Raw genomic sequence first — 19630 nt, 5'->3', positions numbered from 1 at the left:
TAAAAAAACGGTACTTTTGGGGAAAGTAATAAAAACCCAATCAGCAACAAAATAGTTCTGGCCTTTATTACAATACACATCAGGATGTGTGTCGAATTTATGAATCAAAATTTGGGCAAATTTCCCACTTAACTATTCAAAATTTATGAAAAGGATTTATTAAAGCTAGTACTTGTCAATAAACCTAAAATAATCTAAAAAAATACAACTACTGTAGATGTATACATGGCCCAGTTTGAATATAGACTTAGCTGCCTGTTAAAAAAAGTTTAAATAATGGTCATGTAGAACAATACACTTTACATGGATTAATTTAAAATAATTATAATGAACTGAACCAAAAAACTATTGCAGGAGGAGAATGATAGCCAGGAGTCAGGAGCAGTTCAATCCACCATAGGCAACAGTGGTCCTCACACAGGAACTCATCTGGGACACCTGCAGGGATGCTTGGGAGTTGGATTGCAGATGTGCAGCCCTGTTGGGGTCCTTGGGTATCGTTAGAGGGCACTGTCGGGGGAGGACCTCACTACTTTTTGTATTACCTGGAAGTGCTTTCCAGAAGGCATTTCCAGTTCCAGCTTAAAAAGGAGCCTGCTGCCGCACATAAATGAGTCAGAGTTGGGAGGCAACACTCAATTGGAGGAGAAAGGAGGAATAATTGTGTAATTATTGTGTATGTTGGCTGATTTCTAGAATGTGCATTGGATATCTGTTTTGGAGTGAATATCCTTTATTTTATTCTATTAACATATGGTGTATTGTTGTGTCTGTGGGTTAGGGCTCTATGGCACCCTGTCATGGTCACACTATGTATTCAAAAATATGAGAATGTAGACAAGGGTCAGATAAAGGTTAATAAAATAAAGAATGGGAAAAGCAGAAAGCATGTGAATTATAGCATCATTCATTGTATTGACAAGTGTCAGAAGACAGACTGCAAAAGTCACTAATATTATTACTTACATATTTTACTTGCCTTTAATATTCGAAAATACACATTTACCAATAAATATATGAACTACTCTGGAATGTCAGTGTGTCAACAAAGAATTATTCTTGCAATAAATCTTGATCAAAAAAATATTATAAACGTAAAAATTCTAAATAAATTTGTCCTTAACGCCCATTATCAAATATCATTTAGTGAAATCCAACTGTGTATTTAGACTTCACCACCACCAAAAAAAAGCACATTTTTGTGAATTTACCTTGGTTTACTTTGTGGATGCTGTCGACTTGGTCGCCGAATGGATTGATTTGGTTGTACCTTCATGGAAGCTCTCGGAGAGGACCTGGCAAATGGATCTGGTGCAGGTGGTTTCTTTGGAATCTTTTTTATAAGACGGCTAACCCACTTCTGCTGTTCTTCTTGTGAATTTGCTAATAGCAAAAGGTTCTTTGCTGTAGAAATGTCGTAGTTTACTAAAAACAAAAAAGATTTCAGTTTTTACAAACCATAAAAGAAATTTTGCAAAAGACAATTTTAATTCAGAGTGAGTAATTACAATAAATTCTTTTATATATAAGGATTTCAGTGCAATTAAAAAATGCAAAAAGAGAAGAATTTGAAGTCAATTAATCATATATGTTCTGTCTTTTACAGTCTATTTAATATACCCTACTATAAGAAAATAAGTTTCTAGTATGTTGTATAACCTACTATTGGAAAAAAGTAAAACTATCAAGTTATTTCTATAAGAAAAAAAAATACCTCCTTTAACAGCAAAATTTTTGAATTTAGCTGTGATTCATACATTACAAATAAATGAAAGAAATGCATTAATTAAGCATTTTTAAAAATACTTGCATGTTTTCATTAAGGTAATGGTACTATAACATTTCAGGGAATTATTGTGCCAATCCTGTTTTACAGGACAGTTTTAAAAGTTATTTTAAAATGTACATATTTATACTGAAGCACAACCATTAAAGTACTTTATAAATAGGCACATATTAACCAAAATAAACGTATCTAAGATTTTCTATTATAGAGCAAAAATTGCAGTCTTTTTGGAATACTGATTTGTTATATATATTTTAGTTTGAGGCTACTTGGACTATAGCAATAGAAATAGAATTTTACTCCATTTTAGCTCCATGAAAATGTTTTAATTACAGAAATATTAACAGTACATTATATTTTACCTCGACAAGGTGCAATGACTTCCTCTTTTTTATCCATATGATCTTTGTGACACTTGATGTGACAACGACGACATTCCAAGGCTGGTGGGGGTTTAAACATATTCCACAATGGTTTTGTGCAAGCTTCACAATTTGTAGGGAAGTGGTACAGTGTTGGAATGAACTCATGTCCTTTGTGGCAAATATAACTGGATTTTTCTCCAATAGGTAGTGGTTCTACAGGAAATTCTTGATCTTTTTTGCTCTCCCCTTCATTAGCATATAATATCTGAAATTACAATTACATTTCTATAAACAAAACTCTTAATATCTGTCAGTGAATAAATTATCAATCCTAGCACACCACCTGCTTGCAGATCATAAAGCCCTGCAGAGGGTGGTAGAGAAGGTACAGAATATTATTGAAACCCAGTTGCTTTCTGTACAGGACATATGCAAGCACTCACTGACTCAGAAAGGCAAATATTGTAACATAAAAATGACTGTATAAATAAATAAATAGCATATATTTATATACACACATTCTATACATTTGTTGCATGCTATGTATATTTTTGTGCATGCATGTTTCTTGGTATTGCAGTATTAATACAGTTCTGAGAAAACATGCACTATGTACAATAAATGTGAGTTTGAAATTACATTAGATAAACTTCATTAAACCCATGGGGAAATTTAGAAGCATACAGTAGCAGAAACATTAAAACAAAGATGCAGTCTCACAGAACAAATAATATAACCAATCAATAAATATTATGCAGAAATTGCAAAATGAACTATCATCATTTATTGAAACATTACTTAAATTAGTTAAAATTCTGAAGGATTAAAAACTGGATATTACATTTCTCTCTCTCTTATATCTATCTATATCTATCTATATATATATCTATATCTATCTATTATATATATATCTATATCTATCTATTCTATATATATATATATATATATATATATATATATATATATATATATATATATATATATATATATATACGAATGGGGACCCAAAAATAACCGGAATTTTGTTGGTGTTAGGTTGGTACTTGTAGTACGTGGTTGGGCCGCTAGGGCGATCTAGTTACACTCCTCACAAGTCAGTCTGCCAAGTGCCATCAGTCTGGAAGGTTGTGCTTGTGTTCACTGAATTTTTTTGTAAAAGTAGGTTGCTCAACAGTGTGAGAAGGAAACGCCCTGATTTGTGGGAGTCGGGCGATTGGTTCTTTCATCATGACAACGCTCCATCTCACACTGCTCTCAGCATTCGCCAATTTTTGGCAAGAAACGGTATGACAAACCCTGAACCACCCACCCTACTCACCGGATTTAGCTCCGTGTGATTTCTTTTTGTTCCCTCAGATGAAAAAAGACTTGAAAGCAAGGCGTTTTGCTGACGTCGAAGAGGTAAAACAAGAAACGACCAGAGCATTAATTGGCATTACTTCAGACGAATTTAAAAAAATGTTTCGAACAACAGAACGGTTAGTTAAGTGTATTTCCGCCAATGGAGAGTACTTTGAAGGAGACTAATTGTAGTTTGTACAGAAAATTAAATACGTTTTAAAAATATTTGCGGTTATTTTTGGGTCCCCCCTCGTGTATATATATTTATTTATTTATATTTGCAGCTGTAGATCCACAAAGGGAGAAAAAAATGAATCACGTATCATAAAGTAGTTTTTATTCCTGAGCTTTCAACCCCTACCAGGGGTCTTCATCAGAGGATAATGCTTAGACTTACAAGAATCAAAGGCAATATATAGCAACACATTAAGTGAGGGGGGGGTGGAGGAGGTGACTAAGTCAGTATGATCAAGGGGGGGGTTGTATAGTTTATTTATTATGTACATGTTCTTCTTAAGTTAGCATATGCTGGATTTATGTCCAAGTGTCTGTTGATGGCGTTTTCATTTCATAGCCAAGACTCGGCCAACACTCTGGCACTTTTAGTACTGGCCTTAAATTTTACTTTTACATTGTTCCAGTTGAAAGGTGGAAGAGATAGCGTCTCTCATTAATTTTTGTTTCCTTAGTATTACAATGAGTGTGGACTCGTCTGAATAGGGTTTTCACACAGCTCCGTTTATGAGATACCGGGTGGTTGCTGGTGAAGTGTAAAATCTTGTCTGCGTAGCATTCTTTGCGGTAAACACTTGTGGTCAGGGTGGCGTCATTATTTCTTTTGATGTAGATGTCCAGGAAGCTGATGTGTCGGTTCATTTCTTTTTCCATTGTGAACTGGATTGCGGGGAATATTGTGTTGATATGATTGTAGAACTCATTCAGCTGGTCCTTTTTTAGTATGACGAATGTGTCGTCTACATAGTGTATCCAAATATTGGGTGTGATCTGGGATAAAGCCATGTTTTCAAATCGCTGCATTACCAGTTCCGCTAGGAGTCCTGATAACGGTGATCCCATTGGCATGCCTTCTTTCTGAGTGTAATACTTGCCGTTGAAATGAAAGTGAGTTTTTTGGCAAAGTGATATTAGGTGCATTATGTCTTTGATGGACAGTTTGGATCTTGTCTCTATGGTGGGGTCGCTATCCATTCTCATTAATAGTGTTTCTGTGGCCAGATGAATCGGAATCATGGTATATAGCGATACAACGTCAAACGAGACCATGATCTCGTCCTCGGCGATGGATACGTCTTTCAAGCGCTGTAATGCCGACTCCGCGCTGTTAACAGAATAATCCGAGTCGTAAGTTAAATGTTTGAGTAGTTGGAAAAGTCTTTTTGATAAGTTGTATGATGGTCCGCCTATTAGGCTAACAACTGGTCTGTATTTCAGTAGTGTTTTATGTATTTTTGGGAGTCCATAAAATTCAGGGCAGTTAGCATCGTTAGATTTCATTTTGTGAAAGTTCTGTGCATCCAGGCGGTTACAATTTCAGAGTTTGGTCAGAGTATAGCTGGTAATGCAGCAATTTGAAAACATGGCTTTATCCCAGATCACACCCAAAATTTGGATACGCTATGTAGATGACACATTCGTCATACTAAAAAAGGACCAGCTGAATGAGTTCTACAACCATATCAACACAATATTCCCCGCAATCCAGTTCACAATGGAAAAAGAAATGAACTGACACATCAGCTTCCTGGACATCTACATCAAAAGAAATAATGACACCACCCTGACCACAAGTGTTTACCGCAAAGAATGCTACGCAGACAAGATTTTACACTTCACCAGCAACCACCCGGTATCTCATAAACGGAGCTGTGAAAACCCTATTCAGACGAGTCCACACTCATTGTAATACTAAGGAAACAAAAATTAATGAGAGACGCTATCTCTTCCACCTTTTCACCTCAAACGGATACTCAAAAACATTCATTAATCGGAGCTTACACAGTAGACGCCACATAACTCAGCAAACAATCGACTTAAATCAGAACCCCCACCCCACCTGGCACTCACTCCCTTATCACCACAAGGTGTCAGAAGGTGCAGCGCGCATCCTGATCAAGTGGGGCGTCAGAATAGCACACAAACCCACAAACAATCTGCGCACAGTCCTCTTTAATGCCAAAAACAAGAAATCGACAGCAGAAACACGAAACGCAGTTTATAGTATCCCATGCAATTCTTGCTCAGCGGTATACATAAGACAAACTTCAAAAAGAATCTCAACACGTGTGCAGGAACATCGCAATGCTGTCAGAAGAAAGGACGCACTATCATTGATCTATGCACATACTAAATCGACAGGACACACATTCAACTGGAACAATGTAAAAGTAAAATTTAAGGCCAGTATTAAAAGTGCCAGAGAGTTGGCCGAGTCTTGGCTATCAAATGAAAACGCCATCAACAGACACTTGGACATAAATCCAGCATATGCTAACTTAAGAAGAACATGTACATAATAAATAAACTATACAACCCCCCCCCCCCCCCCTTTGATCATACTGACTTAGTCACCTCCTCCACCCCCCCCCTCACTTAATGTGTTGCTATATATTGCTTTTGATTCTTGTAAGTCTAAGCATTATCCTCTGATGAAGACCCCTGGTAGGGGTTGAAAGCTCAGGAATAAAAAGTACTTTATGATACATGATTCATTTTTTTCTCTCTTTGTGGATCTCCAGCTGCAAATATGCAAACCGTATCACAGACCTTCTCTTCCATATATATTTATATACAGTATATATATCAGGGGTAGGCAATGTCGGTCCTGGTGAGCCACAGTGGCGACAGGTTTTCATTCCAACCCAATTGCTTAATTAGAAACCAATCATTGCCAATCTCAGATCTTATTTAATTTTATGGCTTGTTAGTCTGTGCAATGTAAGGCTCTTATATCATAGATTTTTTTTCCTTTCCAAGGATATCATCCAAATGATTTGAAGCCTAAAACAGATCATTTTCAGTCTGTCACATTTTTCTATTAAGTGTTTTATTAAATCAAACAGTGCATGATGAACACACACAGATGTAATTGGAAAAAAGCTAGCTGGAGAACTGCTGGCTGCTTTGTCTTTTACATCTTATTGCTAATAAGAAGCAATTAAAACACTGAATGCAGCAGTTTAAGATTGAAATAAGCAATTAAGGTTGGAGAACCTTAACAAGCGAGACCACTAAAATGAAGCATCAAAATGTCACTTAAGCAATATGTGCTTCATCAGCAATAATTGAGTTCTCGTTAAGGAACTGGGTTGGAACAAAAACCTGCACATACTGTGGCTCTCTAGGACCGCCATTGCCCACCCCTGTGCTATTAGCAATAAGATGTAAAAGACAAAGCAGCCAGCAGTTCTCCAGAGAGTAACCAAAGTCTTTGGGTTCCGGGGGGAGTATGGTTGCAAAGCTGAAACTTAAAGGAATTGATGGAAGGGCACCACCAGGTGTGGAGCCTTTCGCTTAATTTGACTCAACACGGGAAACTTCAACCGGCCCGGACACGGAGAGGATTGACAGATTGATAGCTCTTTCTCGATTCTGTGGGTGGTGTTGCATGGCTGTTCTTAGTTGGTGGAGCGATTTGTCTGGTTAATTCCGAAAACGAACGAGACTCCCGCCTGCTAAATAGTTACCCGACCCAAGAGCGGTCGGCGTCCAACTTCTTAGAGGGACAAGTGGTTTTTAGCCACGTGAGATTGAGCATTAACAGGTCTGTGATGCCCTTGGATGTCCGGTACTGCACGCGCGCTACACTGAATAGATCAACGTGTGTCTACCCGGCGCCGAGAGGCGTGGGTAAGCCGTTGAACCCCATTCGTGATGGAGACCGGGGCTTGCAATTGTTCCCACGAATGAGGAATTCCCAGTAAGTGCGGGTCATACGCTCGCACTGATTACGTCCCTGCCCTTTGTACACCCCCCCCCCCCCTCGCTGCTACCATGGTTGGGTGACTTGATGGATTATATATAGAAAAGCAGCCAGAAACACAAAGAACAATGAAAAGTCAACGTGGTTCAGAGGTGCATGTGGACTGTAGCAGAGACAAAAGCGACTGAGGCGGTGTTTGGAAAATGAACAGTCAACGTGACTCATAGGTGCATGTAGACTGTACACAGAAGAAAGCGACTCAGGTGAGGAGTTGGGGGCGGGCACATGAGCAGGCAGTGCGTACTGAACGATGACTAAGAGATGACTAAGAAATCGGCAGACTAGAATGGCGGGGGGGGGGGCCAGGACGGAGGGGGCGGAATGGGTGTCCTTCCCCTCTCCCCCCTGTTCCGCCCTCCGCGCCCGAGCGCCGTCCAGCCCCGTCCCTCGCTCTAGGAGGAGAAAGCGAGATGGCAGTCCTCCAGTTTTCAGTCACGGACAATTGTATGTTGGTTCGTAGCGTGCATTATTGCAATGTTACTTTTCTTGGTGGTTTATTAAATTACGGATTTTTCAAATGTTCATTTTTTTCCCTGTGCTTAAAAATCATTAAAAAAGCGGCGTGATTATGTGGCGGCTAGTATAATATATATATATATATATATATATATATACACACACACACACACACACCCTAAATTTCAAAATATACAAGTACAAAAAAAAAATCCATAAACCTAAACACTCATTCATCCTTTGTCTGATACTACTTAGTCCAAAAGGACTTAGGTAACTCTGCAGATACAAACACTCTCATTAAACCCAAAAAAATGTTTGTTAGTTGAATTTCTATTAATTTTTTATCGAGTGACCCTATATTTCTTATAAATGAAGCCAACTCGTTTGAACACGGTGAATATGCAGCAGCCATCCATAAAGTGGAGTACAGTTCAATATGTATTTCACACCATATTCAATCATTATATGCCTTCATTAAATGTAACTGTTGCACATCTAGCGGTGCAACAAGCTCCATCACATGTGACAACAGCTAAATCATCAGCTGGCTGTTTAGTGGAATGGTGGAAGCCACTGGTTGTAACTGCAACAATCCTTAATTACAGCACAGCTATGCCATCTAGGGGAGTATAATTGCTAGTAGGTGAAAGTGACCTCAGACAGCACATGCCTGACAGTTGTCATTTAATGGTGGATTTTCATGGAATCATTATGTCTATTTCGGTTCCATGAAACACTGTATTACTGTTAAAAACTACAGGATGTTTAAGCATAATGTCAATTGCTTATTCCTGTAGTTTAGTTTAGTCTATAGTTTAAATTATTAGTGTTTTGCAATTTAAGGTACAGTAATACTTCCTCACGGTAATTTTTTTTTTTTTTTTTTAACTTTTTTGGAAAAAAGAAAGAAAAAGCATTATGCATTTTTGTAGTTTAATGGACATTTTTCAGTGGAAGTTTTAGCTTAAGTATTTTTATATTTAAGAATCAGATTACAATCAAGAATTTTTGAGCACTTCCATCTTTGAAGACAGACTTTTTTCTAACTTTGTATTATTTATTTGGCCTTTATTACTGTTTATATTTACATAAATTAATTTTATCTGTTTAACTGCACAGCTTCATAAACGTCCTGAGTAATATACCTGAGTATTGTTCCTGACCATGTCCATCAGCGTACCCATCTTCTGAAGGCAACATCTAGAAGGGTAACGCTCCACGTCACAAAGCTCAAATAATCTCAAACTGGTTTCCTGAACAAGACAGTGAGTTCAATGTATTCAAATGGCCTCCACCGTCACCAATCTCAATCCAAAAGGACACCTTTGGGATATGGTGGAACAGGAGATTTGCATCTGCAGCAACTGCATGATGCTATCATGTCAATATGGACCAAAATTCCTAAAGGAGTATTTCCAGCACCTTGTTGAATTTATGCCACGAAGAACTACGGTAGTTCTGAAAGCAAAAGGGGGTCAAACCCGCAGTAATAGCAAGGTGTACCTAATAAAGTGGCCGGTGAGTGTATAGTGACTTCAAAAAATGGTTTTGTCAAATCATTTAAGTAAATTAGATACTCTACCTGGAGTGGATAAGTAAAAAAAATATATATATTCTGGTGTTAAAGTAAATATTTTATAAAGATTTCTTTTCTTTTCATGTGATTTTAGAAAAAGTACCACAGTTTTCTGAGAATAGGGGATAATTTTTAAAATGTCAATCCCATTTTCTATTTTTAAAGAATTGTTTTTTTAAACATGTAAGACATTAAAGTAAGTATTACCTGAAATATCCTTGGGATATCTTTAGCATCGGCTCTATACACATCAGTTTGTGTTACTGATCTCACATGGAACAGTTTGCTAGTAAGAAAACAAAAGCAGAATCAAATCTTTAAGTATACATCCAAAAGAAAACTTAAAAAAAAAAACAAGTTAATTTACTACACAGAAAGAAAATGAACTGCTTACTCAATATCCAAGACCATATAAGGATTAGACTGTTCTCTGTCTTGTTCACTGTTGTAGAAAAGAATCTTCTTACTACTCACAACAACGTACTGTCAAATTAAAAAAAAAAAGGAAAACAGAATTTTGCAGGAAAGGGTTTTCATTTTTATCTGAAGTGATTTAAAACAACTGAAGTGGTTAAAGACAAAAAAAAGGGACCTTGCCACACTATTTATACTACAACAGAACTACTACCCTCTTTAGTCTAATAGTCACCCTCTACCAACTGAAAAATAAAACCTTCAATAACCTCCAGTAACAACCGACAACAATTTTTTTTTTCCAAAAGTTTTGTTTCCTGAAAATGTTTAGCATTTGATTGACAACCTTAAGCTGCAACACAAATATAATTTCAGATTGAGTGTATTGAGTGGGAGTTTGGAGAAACACAAAATTAACTTTTATTGAATTTAGCTTAATTGCTTAATGATGACACAGTATTAGTTCAGTTGAGCTAAAAATGTTTTGCTGCTGCTGATTTTCGTTTGTACTCTGCATCTAATGCTTCTCATTTCAATAGTCGGCCAGAACTGACTGATTCCATTTGCCTTCATGCTGCTTTTCCAATGGCAACAATGTCCTGGTAAAACCTTTCACTATGTTCATCATTGACTGCAACAAGATTAGCAAGGAAGCAGACCAGGTGTGAATGCAGAAAACAAAATGTTAGCGTTATGTTGCACATCATGGTTTTGTGTGCTTGAAGCATGTTGTCAACAGGCTGGGTATAGTCTGATGCTCTAAAGTTACCAAGAAAATTCTCAACATTCTTGAATGCCTTGCATTCTGTTTCTCTGGCCTCACTAGCAGATATTGGAACCAGTCAATGTGTCTTAACTTGTGGACCAACATACAGTAAATGTCTTCCTTAATCTTGGCATTATTAATTTCTGAAATGCAAGCATTGAAATCCTTCACCTTCTTTGTTCATAATTTTCACAAAATATGTAATCTGTCCAAGCGTTATATAAATATGAAGCAAATATATCTTTTTTGGGTTGACAAATGCTTTATGTGCCACACTGTTCTACCTTGGAAGCAAATGCATAAGGAGCAGCCATTTCATTTTAATTTAATTTGATCCCTTAGCATTGCTGCCCTATTAATAAATAATAAAACAATACTAAGAACATCCAAGTTGCACTCCTAGTACAAGTGCCGGTAAAGTACTGTTAAGATCACTACAGATGTTGCAGCTGTAGCTGTTGTACTGTATACGAATTACTTATGATAGAAAAATCATAAACAGGTGACTGTACTAAAGCAGGGCATTTTTTTTCTTGTGATAAGCAGGCCAAAAATCCACAAGATACACCTAAGTGTTCAGGAAGCAAAATCTTTGTTGTCCAGTGTAAATAGCTATGCGAAATGTTCAATATAAAGACAGCAATCTGTGGCAGTTGTTCAAACTTAAATATAAACAGCATAAATGATAATTGCAGCAGTAATCTTTACTGTAATAAGGTGCACCAAGGCAAATATCAGAATTAACTTTAACGAGGAGGATTTATTATATAATGTTACCTTCTTCTCCCATCCAAACTTTTTAGTATTGTTTCTAAAAGGCAGCGATAGCCATCCTTCCAATCTTGACTCTAAAATAAAACAGAAGACACTGTAGTAAATAAAATTTAGTTACCACTTTTTTTAACCACAATTCCATAATGCACATATAAAATAAATTAATTAAAAACAATTTTATTTGGGTGGGGAAATGTCTTCAAAATATAACGTTATTTCAACTATTATTAAAAAATTTAAATAGTTTTTTTTGGTACAATTGGCTTTTATAAATAACTAGTACCTGACAATTACTTTTATTTTAAAAGAATCAAGGAAAAATATTTCTCAGTCCTTTTGCACTTTAAGCATACTACCAACAACAAAAAGAATGTTAAATCACATTCAAAGGCAAACTAAAGGAAATTCACTATTTAAATCTTCATTGTACTTGCTGTTAATGATAAATTAGCAATCAGCCAAGCAAACCAAATTATTGAATAGCAACAAAGTGTAAACTATGAAAACTTCTATACTTCCCTGCTAGGTCGTTTTTATTTCTTTAAAGGAATACTCCACCCAAAAATTGTTTTTCTTATATGTTTCCTCATGCATTTTGTATCAATGAGCGAGAAAAAAAATTAATCTCACTTTTTCCATGGAGAAGGAGATAAAAAAGCTTATAATATAAGTCAGTGGTAACCGATGCTCTACAATGACGAACAACATGAAAAACTTCAACAAGGCGCTTCTCATGTTACTCATGTTGCATTATCCAGCCGTTTGTTCACAACATGCAAAACACATGCATTTTGTGCTAACATATTGTTAAATAGTAACTTCCATAAAAATCAGCACACATCTAAAAAAGGAAGCGCAATTCTTATGGGATTGAATTTTAAATAAAAGACAGGAATATCTTGACCAATGAATGAGGGGAAGAGGTGGAGCTTCCAATTCAAAGGATATTTTGTTTATAATGTGAATCGATTTTTCAACAACAGTTTCTAAAAAGCTCTATATTACATTACTCTCAAAGCTCATTCTAAATTCATTAAGGCCACTTATAACATAAAAGATAAGAAACAGCCCAAACACGTCATGTAGCTGTATTTTATTAACACTCACTGGCACTCCCTATAAAGTCTACGAAAGAAAAAGCAAAGAAAAGAAAAAGTAAAAGAAAGAAAATAAATCAGTGTTTTTGGATAAAATTACTTTCAGCTAATTCTACATACATTTTAAACAAGCAAAGACCACCAAATTAAATAAATCTCCAATGTGATATTCTGATTATATGTAAAGTAACCACCTTTGGACTGCAGCTCAATAATTGGGTCATGGATTACACCTAAAATCAAATTAAATAACAAAGGGCTGATATCAAAAACTGATCAAGGAATACAGACTACTAGTGGAACAATTTCCTGGAAACTAATTATCGAAAAAATTTAACTGTACTATATACTGCACAATCAAGCTTCAGAAACATGGCTGGAGTATACAAAAACAAGAGAGATTTGATAGAAATTAAAAAGCTGTATGTCTGAGAAAACTGAATTTCATTATGTGTTTACTAGCACTGTGCAGAATGCATGTTGTAGTTAAACCCTGCTATTGTTAATAAATACTGGTTTATTTATATTTTTGGTGATAGAATATACAAATCTGCAAGAATAACAAAACATGATTTAAGGGCAACTGTTTACATCCATGTTCCTTTACTGTTTAATCATAGTACTCAAAATAAACTGGTTTTCTACAATGGAGTTTAAAGGTGTACAATAACCTATCTAGTGATGAAATAAAATTTACTTGAAAATTAGAAACGTTGTGTCAAACAACTAATATCTGTTGTAAGTTCCTCTACACTAAAACTAAAGTTCATATATGTGTGACTGATTACACCCTGCATAATTACTGTGAATAATATCTTTCAAGCATCTTATTGGGTAATTTACTTATAAAATGTTTTGGAATAGGACATTTTCACATTCATACTCTAACTTAGGTAAAATTCTACTGCTAAGGACAAGAGTACTGACCTAGCCAAGCAGCAAAGTTTCAGACTTCATCTTGAAAAAGTAGGCTAAATCCATTAGAATAACATTAGGAATTCACTAAACAGACTTATGGACACCTACTTCAAATGTGTCTGACCGTTGAACTGAAAGCTGCAGAAAAACATCACCTGGATTGTACTGATGGGAGCCTTAATGAATATTTGTTAGGTCAAATAGCACATACAGTTTTACAAGACTTTGCAGAATGCAAAATGTTTTAACAATAATTATTTACATTTGGGAAAGTAGTCTAATTATTTAAAATAAAAAAGAATGATTGTTTCTTCATGTACACTGATCATTTTTCTTTAAAAAGAATCGTTCTCAAACTGTTAATATTTTTAAAGATTTAATTACAAATTTAGAATTAAACTGTAATATAAATATATACAAAATAATAATTTTCATCTTAGAAAGATCACATGAACACACATACATTTGCCAAAACATTCAGTGAATGAAAGAAAATATGCTAAACATTAACAAACTATACCTTGTTTTTGAATAGAAATGCTGCAAAAATGAGGTGGTTTATTAATATGCAGGATCTTAAAACTGCAGTTAATTGTTCTGTATTGACCAGAACTGAACTCTGTAGAAATGTATTGTTTGTCCCGTCCAATTGATCAGTAGGGAACTATCCACTATCCAGGTGTTTGCTTGTTTCAGGTTGAGGGTACCAAAGGCCTCATCTTTATTTGGGACATCAATTCTTTTTACACAACTGTCCTACATAGGCCCTCATACATTATTTTATTTGACGTCCAGTGCAGTGCAGTGCACTCACCCACGTCCAATCTTATTAGACTAGCAGAACTAGTACTTAACCTTAGTGCCATCTCTTTTGATAGCAACTCCTAGCGACCAGGTCGCAATGTCATACTAGGACAGGACCTAGGTATACCAAAATCTTTGCAGAACAACTGTAGAACTTTACAGAATGATGTTAGTTTTCTTTCTATCCAAGCCTTGTTTCTGACCTGTACAAAAGATATACCTTAGCAGTCAGCTTCAGGAATTAATCAAACATTTCAACAGCTTCCAGTCACCTGTCAGGTCAAAATACCTACTTGTAGCTCTACAACACTTTCACATTAGTCTCCAGGAACCTGTTGATTGCATGCTAACTGGCTTACATACTTGTTCTATAGCTGCTTCCCAACCATGGCACATGGTTAAAAAAATATTTTTTCAGTCTCTCTTCATTCACCCAAACAGGAACACCAGAAGTGTTTGTCATCCAGTTTCTAAATAAACAATCTCTCTCTAACCTTCCCCTCAGATCACCAGATAAAATTCCCCTATTTTACAAACAGATCCTTCCACAGGAGACTTTTTATCTAATCTACCCTTGATCTCCTTCTAACAACAACATAACATACACAAATTTCTTGTTCTCTATTCATTTTAGGAAGCAGAGAAACTTTCCACACCAGGAACTTTCTGCTATAATAGAAGCCACCATATCACTTACAAATTAAATAGTCCCTCTGTAAAATGTTTTATAAAATGTGTCAAACTCCTGAAAGTTCAAAAATCATATTTACTTAATTTCTTGTAGAAAGTGTGGAGCAACATATCTCGGTAAAACAGAGAAACTGCTTTCAGAGCATTTTAGGGAACACATTCAAATGGTCAGAATTGAAAACCATACAAAGCTGATTATAAAATATTTAGCATCACCTGACCATTGCCACATTAACCTCTCAGGTTTCCCAGACACTTTTGAAAGAAAAACAGACGAATTCTCAAACTTGTTCACACATTTCTCTAGGATTAAATGGCTAACCAACCTTTTAATTTCTTCCTTTATTATCTCTATCAGCAGCTTTTCACATTAAAAACCCTCAGCAGCCCGGTACCAGGCCGAGCAATGGTCCAAAAATGTTTTAAAAATTGTTTACCGCATCATACAGGTAAACTATGCCACACACCTACATAAACAATACCTTGTTTTCAAGAAAAAAGTGTCGGCTTCATACTCATAATTATCACATTATTACAGTATTTACAGTTGACTTTTAATATGGAATTAAATCATACATGGGGTGTTTCATAATCACCAAAAAAAAAAAAAAAGGAAATAAAATTGGGAAATAAAGACATAAAAGTGTTACACATCAATCAAAAGGTCTCAACCAGTAGATTTCAACCGACGCATTGAACCCTCGCTCCAACTGAGCAAAAATGAGCTATGTGGTGAAAAACAGAAAACTGTCACACCGCTTGTCTGAATTTTTATGAGCTCTCACATATTACTTCACAGTACATCTGTAAATATATACAAGTGACATATCAGTACTTACAGCAGATTCTACTGTTCAAAACAAGCCCAAATGCGTGTTTGTATGGTGTATTTTGAATAATAATGCTTTATTTTGGTGTTCTCCCAAGGTGAAAACATCTGAAGAATGCCCTCATGGTATAAGAGGTTTTAAAAGTTTGCCTTTAACCCTTTCATTTTCCCCTGCCTTGTTCCTGTCTTTCCCTCCTATATAGGTCACACTTTTTCCTTTTCTATCACTACTCAAATGAAAGTTACATAGTAAAATACTAATGACAGAAAAAACTATTGTAGGCAACAGAGTGCTTATATAGAGAATCAACATGCTCTGTAATAATGTATGTGACAATATTAGAAGAGCTCCACTGGAATTACCATTGTAGTTTAGACTATAGACACATTATTTAAATTTCACATTCTAATTAAAGCTACTGCTGTGGTTACTTATGTTCCATCCACTATCTTTACACCTAAGTTATAAGGGCCACAGCCCACCCAGAAGAAACTTGTCAGGAACTAACTCTGGAACATACCAGTCAATCATGGGACATACTCATACAATGCAAATCCACACATAGTGACAAGAATGACATTTGAATCCACAACATGAAATATGAAGCAGTATAATCACTTGGCTGGATGTGTCACCACTAATGTTGAGACAACTGTAAGACCTTTACTGTATTCCTGCTCATACAGCACGGTGTTTGCTCAAATGTAGTGCATATCCCACTACCACAAGTGGGTCAGGATGAGACAGCATACCAAGGCCACAAGGAATTTATTTTTCTTTTTCTCTTCTGTGTTGCTTTTTGAATGTTTAAGGCCCAAAATGTTTATTAAAAAAAGAATATAAAACAAAAAGGAAACAGTACATGATGTCTGTGTTCATACTGAATCTTGCTTTTGTGTTCAACATCATGATTTTTTTTTTGTTTTTGGTGCTTTATTTTAACTACACTACATTTCTATTGGTGTACAATGTACCAAGCTTACAAGTGAAAGCATTTTTTATGAAAATAGACAAACTCATTTTCATCTGAACAGATTAATACACAATGAAATATAAGTCACTGCTAATACTGTAACTGCCAATGCTACTTTCATGATATACATCGTGAAGATGCCAGTAACAGAGAACAAAAGATCTACAACATGAAGGAGTTTGTATTTCTAACTGTTAAACCGTGCACCTGTAAGTAATGTCACAAGGACCAATACCTTGGTACCAAGAAAATACCAACATTTATAAAACGTAATGGTACCAGTTTTGTTTTTGTTTTTTTAATTGATTATGTATTTATTTTGGCATACAAGAAAATAACCAGTAAGAGTAAGTATGTTCCTTTTTGCATGGCAAGATATTTTATGACCAAAAGACCTAGCACTAAAATAATTATGATAAAATATATATACTGGTTACTTCCATCTTGAGAATGAAAGAAGGAAAAAGACACGACGTTTCAGATGTATAGCCTTCATCAAGTGTGAAGCTGAAATTTCAGTCAATGTTTCTTTCCACCACAACTCTAACATTTTTTTTATTATATATATATATATATTATTATATGCATACACACACACACACACACACACACACACACACACACAGTGTATCCGGAAAGTATTTACAGCGCATCACTTTTTCCACATGTTGTTATGTTACAGCCTTAGTCCAAAATGGATTAAATTCATTTTTTTCCTCAGAATTCTACACACAACACCCCATAATGACAATGTAAAGAAAGTTTACTTGAGATTTTTGCAAATTTATTAAAAATAAAAAAATTGAGAAAGCACATGTACATAAGTATTCACAGCCTTTGCCATGAAGCTAAAAATTGAGCTCAGGTGCATCCTGTTTCCCCTGATCATTCTTAAGATGTTTCTGCAGCTTAATTGGAGTCCAACTGTGGTAAATTCAGTTGATTGGACATGATTTGGAAAGGCACACACCTGTCTATATAAGGTCCCACAGTTGACAGTTCATGTCAAACCACAAACCAAGCATGAAGTCAAAGGAATTGTCTGTAGACCACCGAGACAGGATTGTCTCAAGGCACAAATCTGGGGAAGGTTACAGAAAAATTTCTGCTGCTTTGAAGGTCCCAATGGGCACAGTGGCCTCCATCATCCGTAAGTGGAAGAAGTTCGAAACTACCAGGACTCTTCCTAGAGCTGGCCGGCCATCTAAACTGAGCGATCAGGTGGGGGGGGGGGGGGGGGGGGGGGGGGGGGGGGGTTTATCAAAGGGCCTTAGTCAGGGAGGTGACCAAGAACCCGATGGTCACTCTGTCACAGCTCCAGAGGTCCTCTGTGGAGAGAGGAGAACCTTCCAGAAGGACAACCATCTCTGCAGCAATCTACCAATCGGGCCTGTATGGTAGAGTGGCCAGACAGAAGCCACTCCTTAGTAAAAGGCACATGGCAGCCCGCCTGGAGTTTGCCAAAAGGCACCTGAAGGACTCTCAGACCATGAGAAAGAAAATTCTCTGGTCTGATGAGACAAAGATTGAACTCTCTGGTGTGAATGCCAGGCATCACGTTTGGAGGAAACCAGGCACCGCTCATCACCAGGCCAATACCATCCCTACAGTGAAGCATGGGATGTTTTTCAGCGGCAGGGACTGGGAGACTAGTCAGGATAAAGGGAAAGATGACTGCAGCAATGTACAGAGACATCCTGGATGAAAACATGCTCCAGAGTGCTCTTGACCTCAGACTGGGGAGACGGTTAATCTTTCAGCAGGACAACGACCCTAAGCACACAGCCAAGATATCAAAGGAGTGGCTTCACAACAACTCTGTGAATGTCCTTGAGTGGCCCAGCCAGAGCCCAGACTTGAATCCGATTGAACATCTCTGGAGAGATCTTAAAATGGTTGTGCACCGACGCTTCCCATCCATCCTGATGGAGCTTGAGAGGTGCTGCAAAGAGGTATGGGTGAAACTGGCCAAGGATAGGTGTGCCAAGCTTGTGGCATCATATTCAAAAAGACTTGAGGCTGTAATTGCTGCCAAAGGTGCATCGACAAAGTATTGAGCAAAGGTTGTGAATACTTATGTGCATGTGATTTCTCAGTTTTTTTATTTTTAATAAATTTGCAAAAACCTCAAGTAAACTTTTTTCACGTTGTCATTGTGGGGTGTTGTGTATAGAATTCTGAGGAAAAAAATGAATTTAATCCATTTTGGACTAAGGCTGTAACATAACAAAATGTGGAAAAAGTGATGCGCTGTGAATACTTTCCGGATGCACTGTGTGTGTGTGTGTATATATATATATATATATATAAAATCAGTCATTCTACCAGCTTTCCGGGACTTGTAAACCTCTGTTAATTACAAGCCGTCTGTTTCCCACAGTGACTTTCCCTAAAGATCTTTCCATCCCTTGCAATCTAAAAACTCCACTGGCTGACACACTAAGGTAGTTTACCATTTGGAGACTTAAGGAATGGTTGCTGAAAATGAGGCTTTGCTTTGCAGCCATATGTGAATAATAAATAAAAAAACAATCATGAGATACATTTTTAAATCAATTTAACGGAATCTTGATAAATAAAGGCATGCATTTCTATTACAAATGTGTATTTCTGGGCGAGTCCAAACTTTTGACTAGTAGTGTGTGTATATATATATATATATGTGTATATATATTACAGTATATACATAAACAATGCATGCTTAAGATAATAATAAACACTAGCCGACCCGTGGCGTATTATACGCTGCATAATTATTTATTGATGGGTGAACACTTCCTGAAAGACACAGTTGTCCAAATGGGGTGGGGGTCTGAGGATACGACTGACTGAATGAA

General features: G+C 36.4%; 1 protein-coding gene across 6 annotated transcripts in view; it reads right to left on the bottom strand.

The window, feature by feature from the left end:
* Positions 1-19630, bottom strand: part of rock2a (rho-associated, coiled-coil containing protein kinase 2a) — a 234846-nt gene that overhangs the window by 15677 nt on the left and 199539 nt on the right. For all 6 annotated transcript variants that reach the window (XM_051924915.1, XM_051924912.1, XM_051924917.1 and 3 more), the window contains 5 exons: positions 11485-11555; positions 9922-10010; positions 9735-9813; positions 2149-2416; positions 1212-1425 (listed from right to left, as the gene is read on the bottom strand). In XM_051924915.1, the coding sequence (XP_051780875.1) occupies positions 1212-1425; positions 2149-2416; positions 9735-9813; positions 9922-10010; positions 11485-11555 (721 nt within the window). The remainder of the gene's footprint in view (positions 1-1211; positions 1426-2148; positions 2417-9734; positions 9814-9921; positions 10011-11484; positions 11556-19630) is intronic.

This window comes from Erpetoichthys calabaricus, chromosome 3 (assembly GCF_900747795.2).
Source record: "Erpetoichthys calabaricus chromosome 3, fErpCal1.3, whole genome shotgun sequence".
NCBI classification, from domain to species: domain Eukaryota; kingdom Metazoa; phylum Chordata; class Cladistia; order Polypteriformes; family Polypteridae; genus Erpetoichthys; species Erpetoichthys calabaricus.
This window is presented reverse-complemented; position numbering and strand designations above follow the sequence as displayed.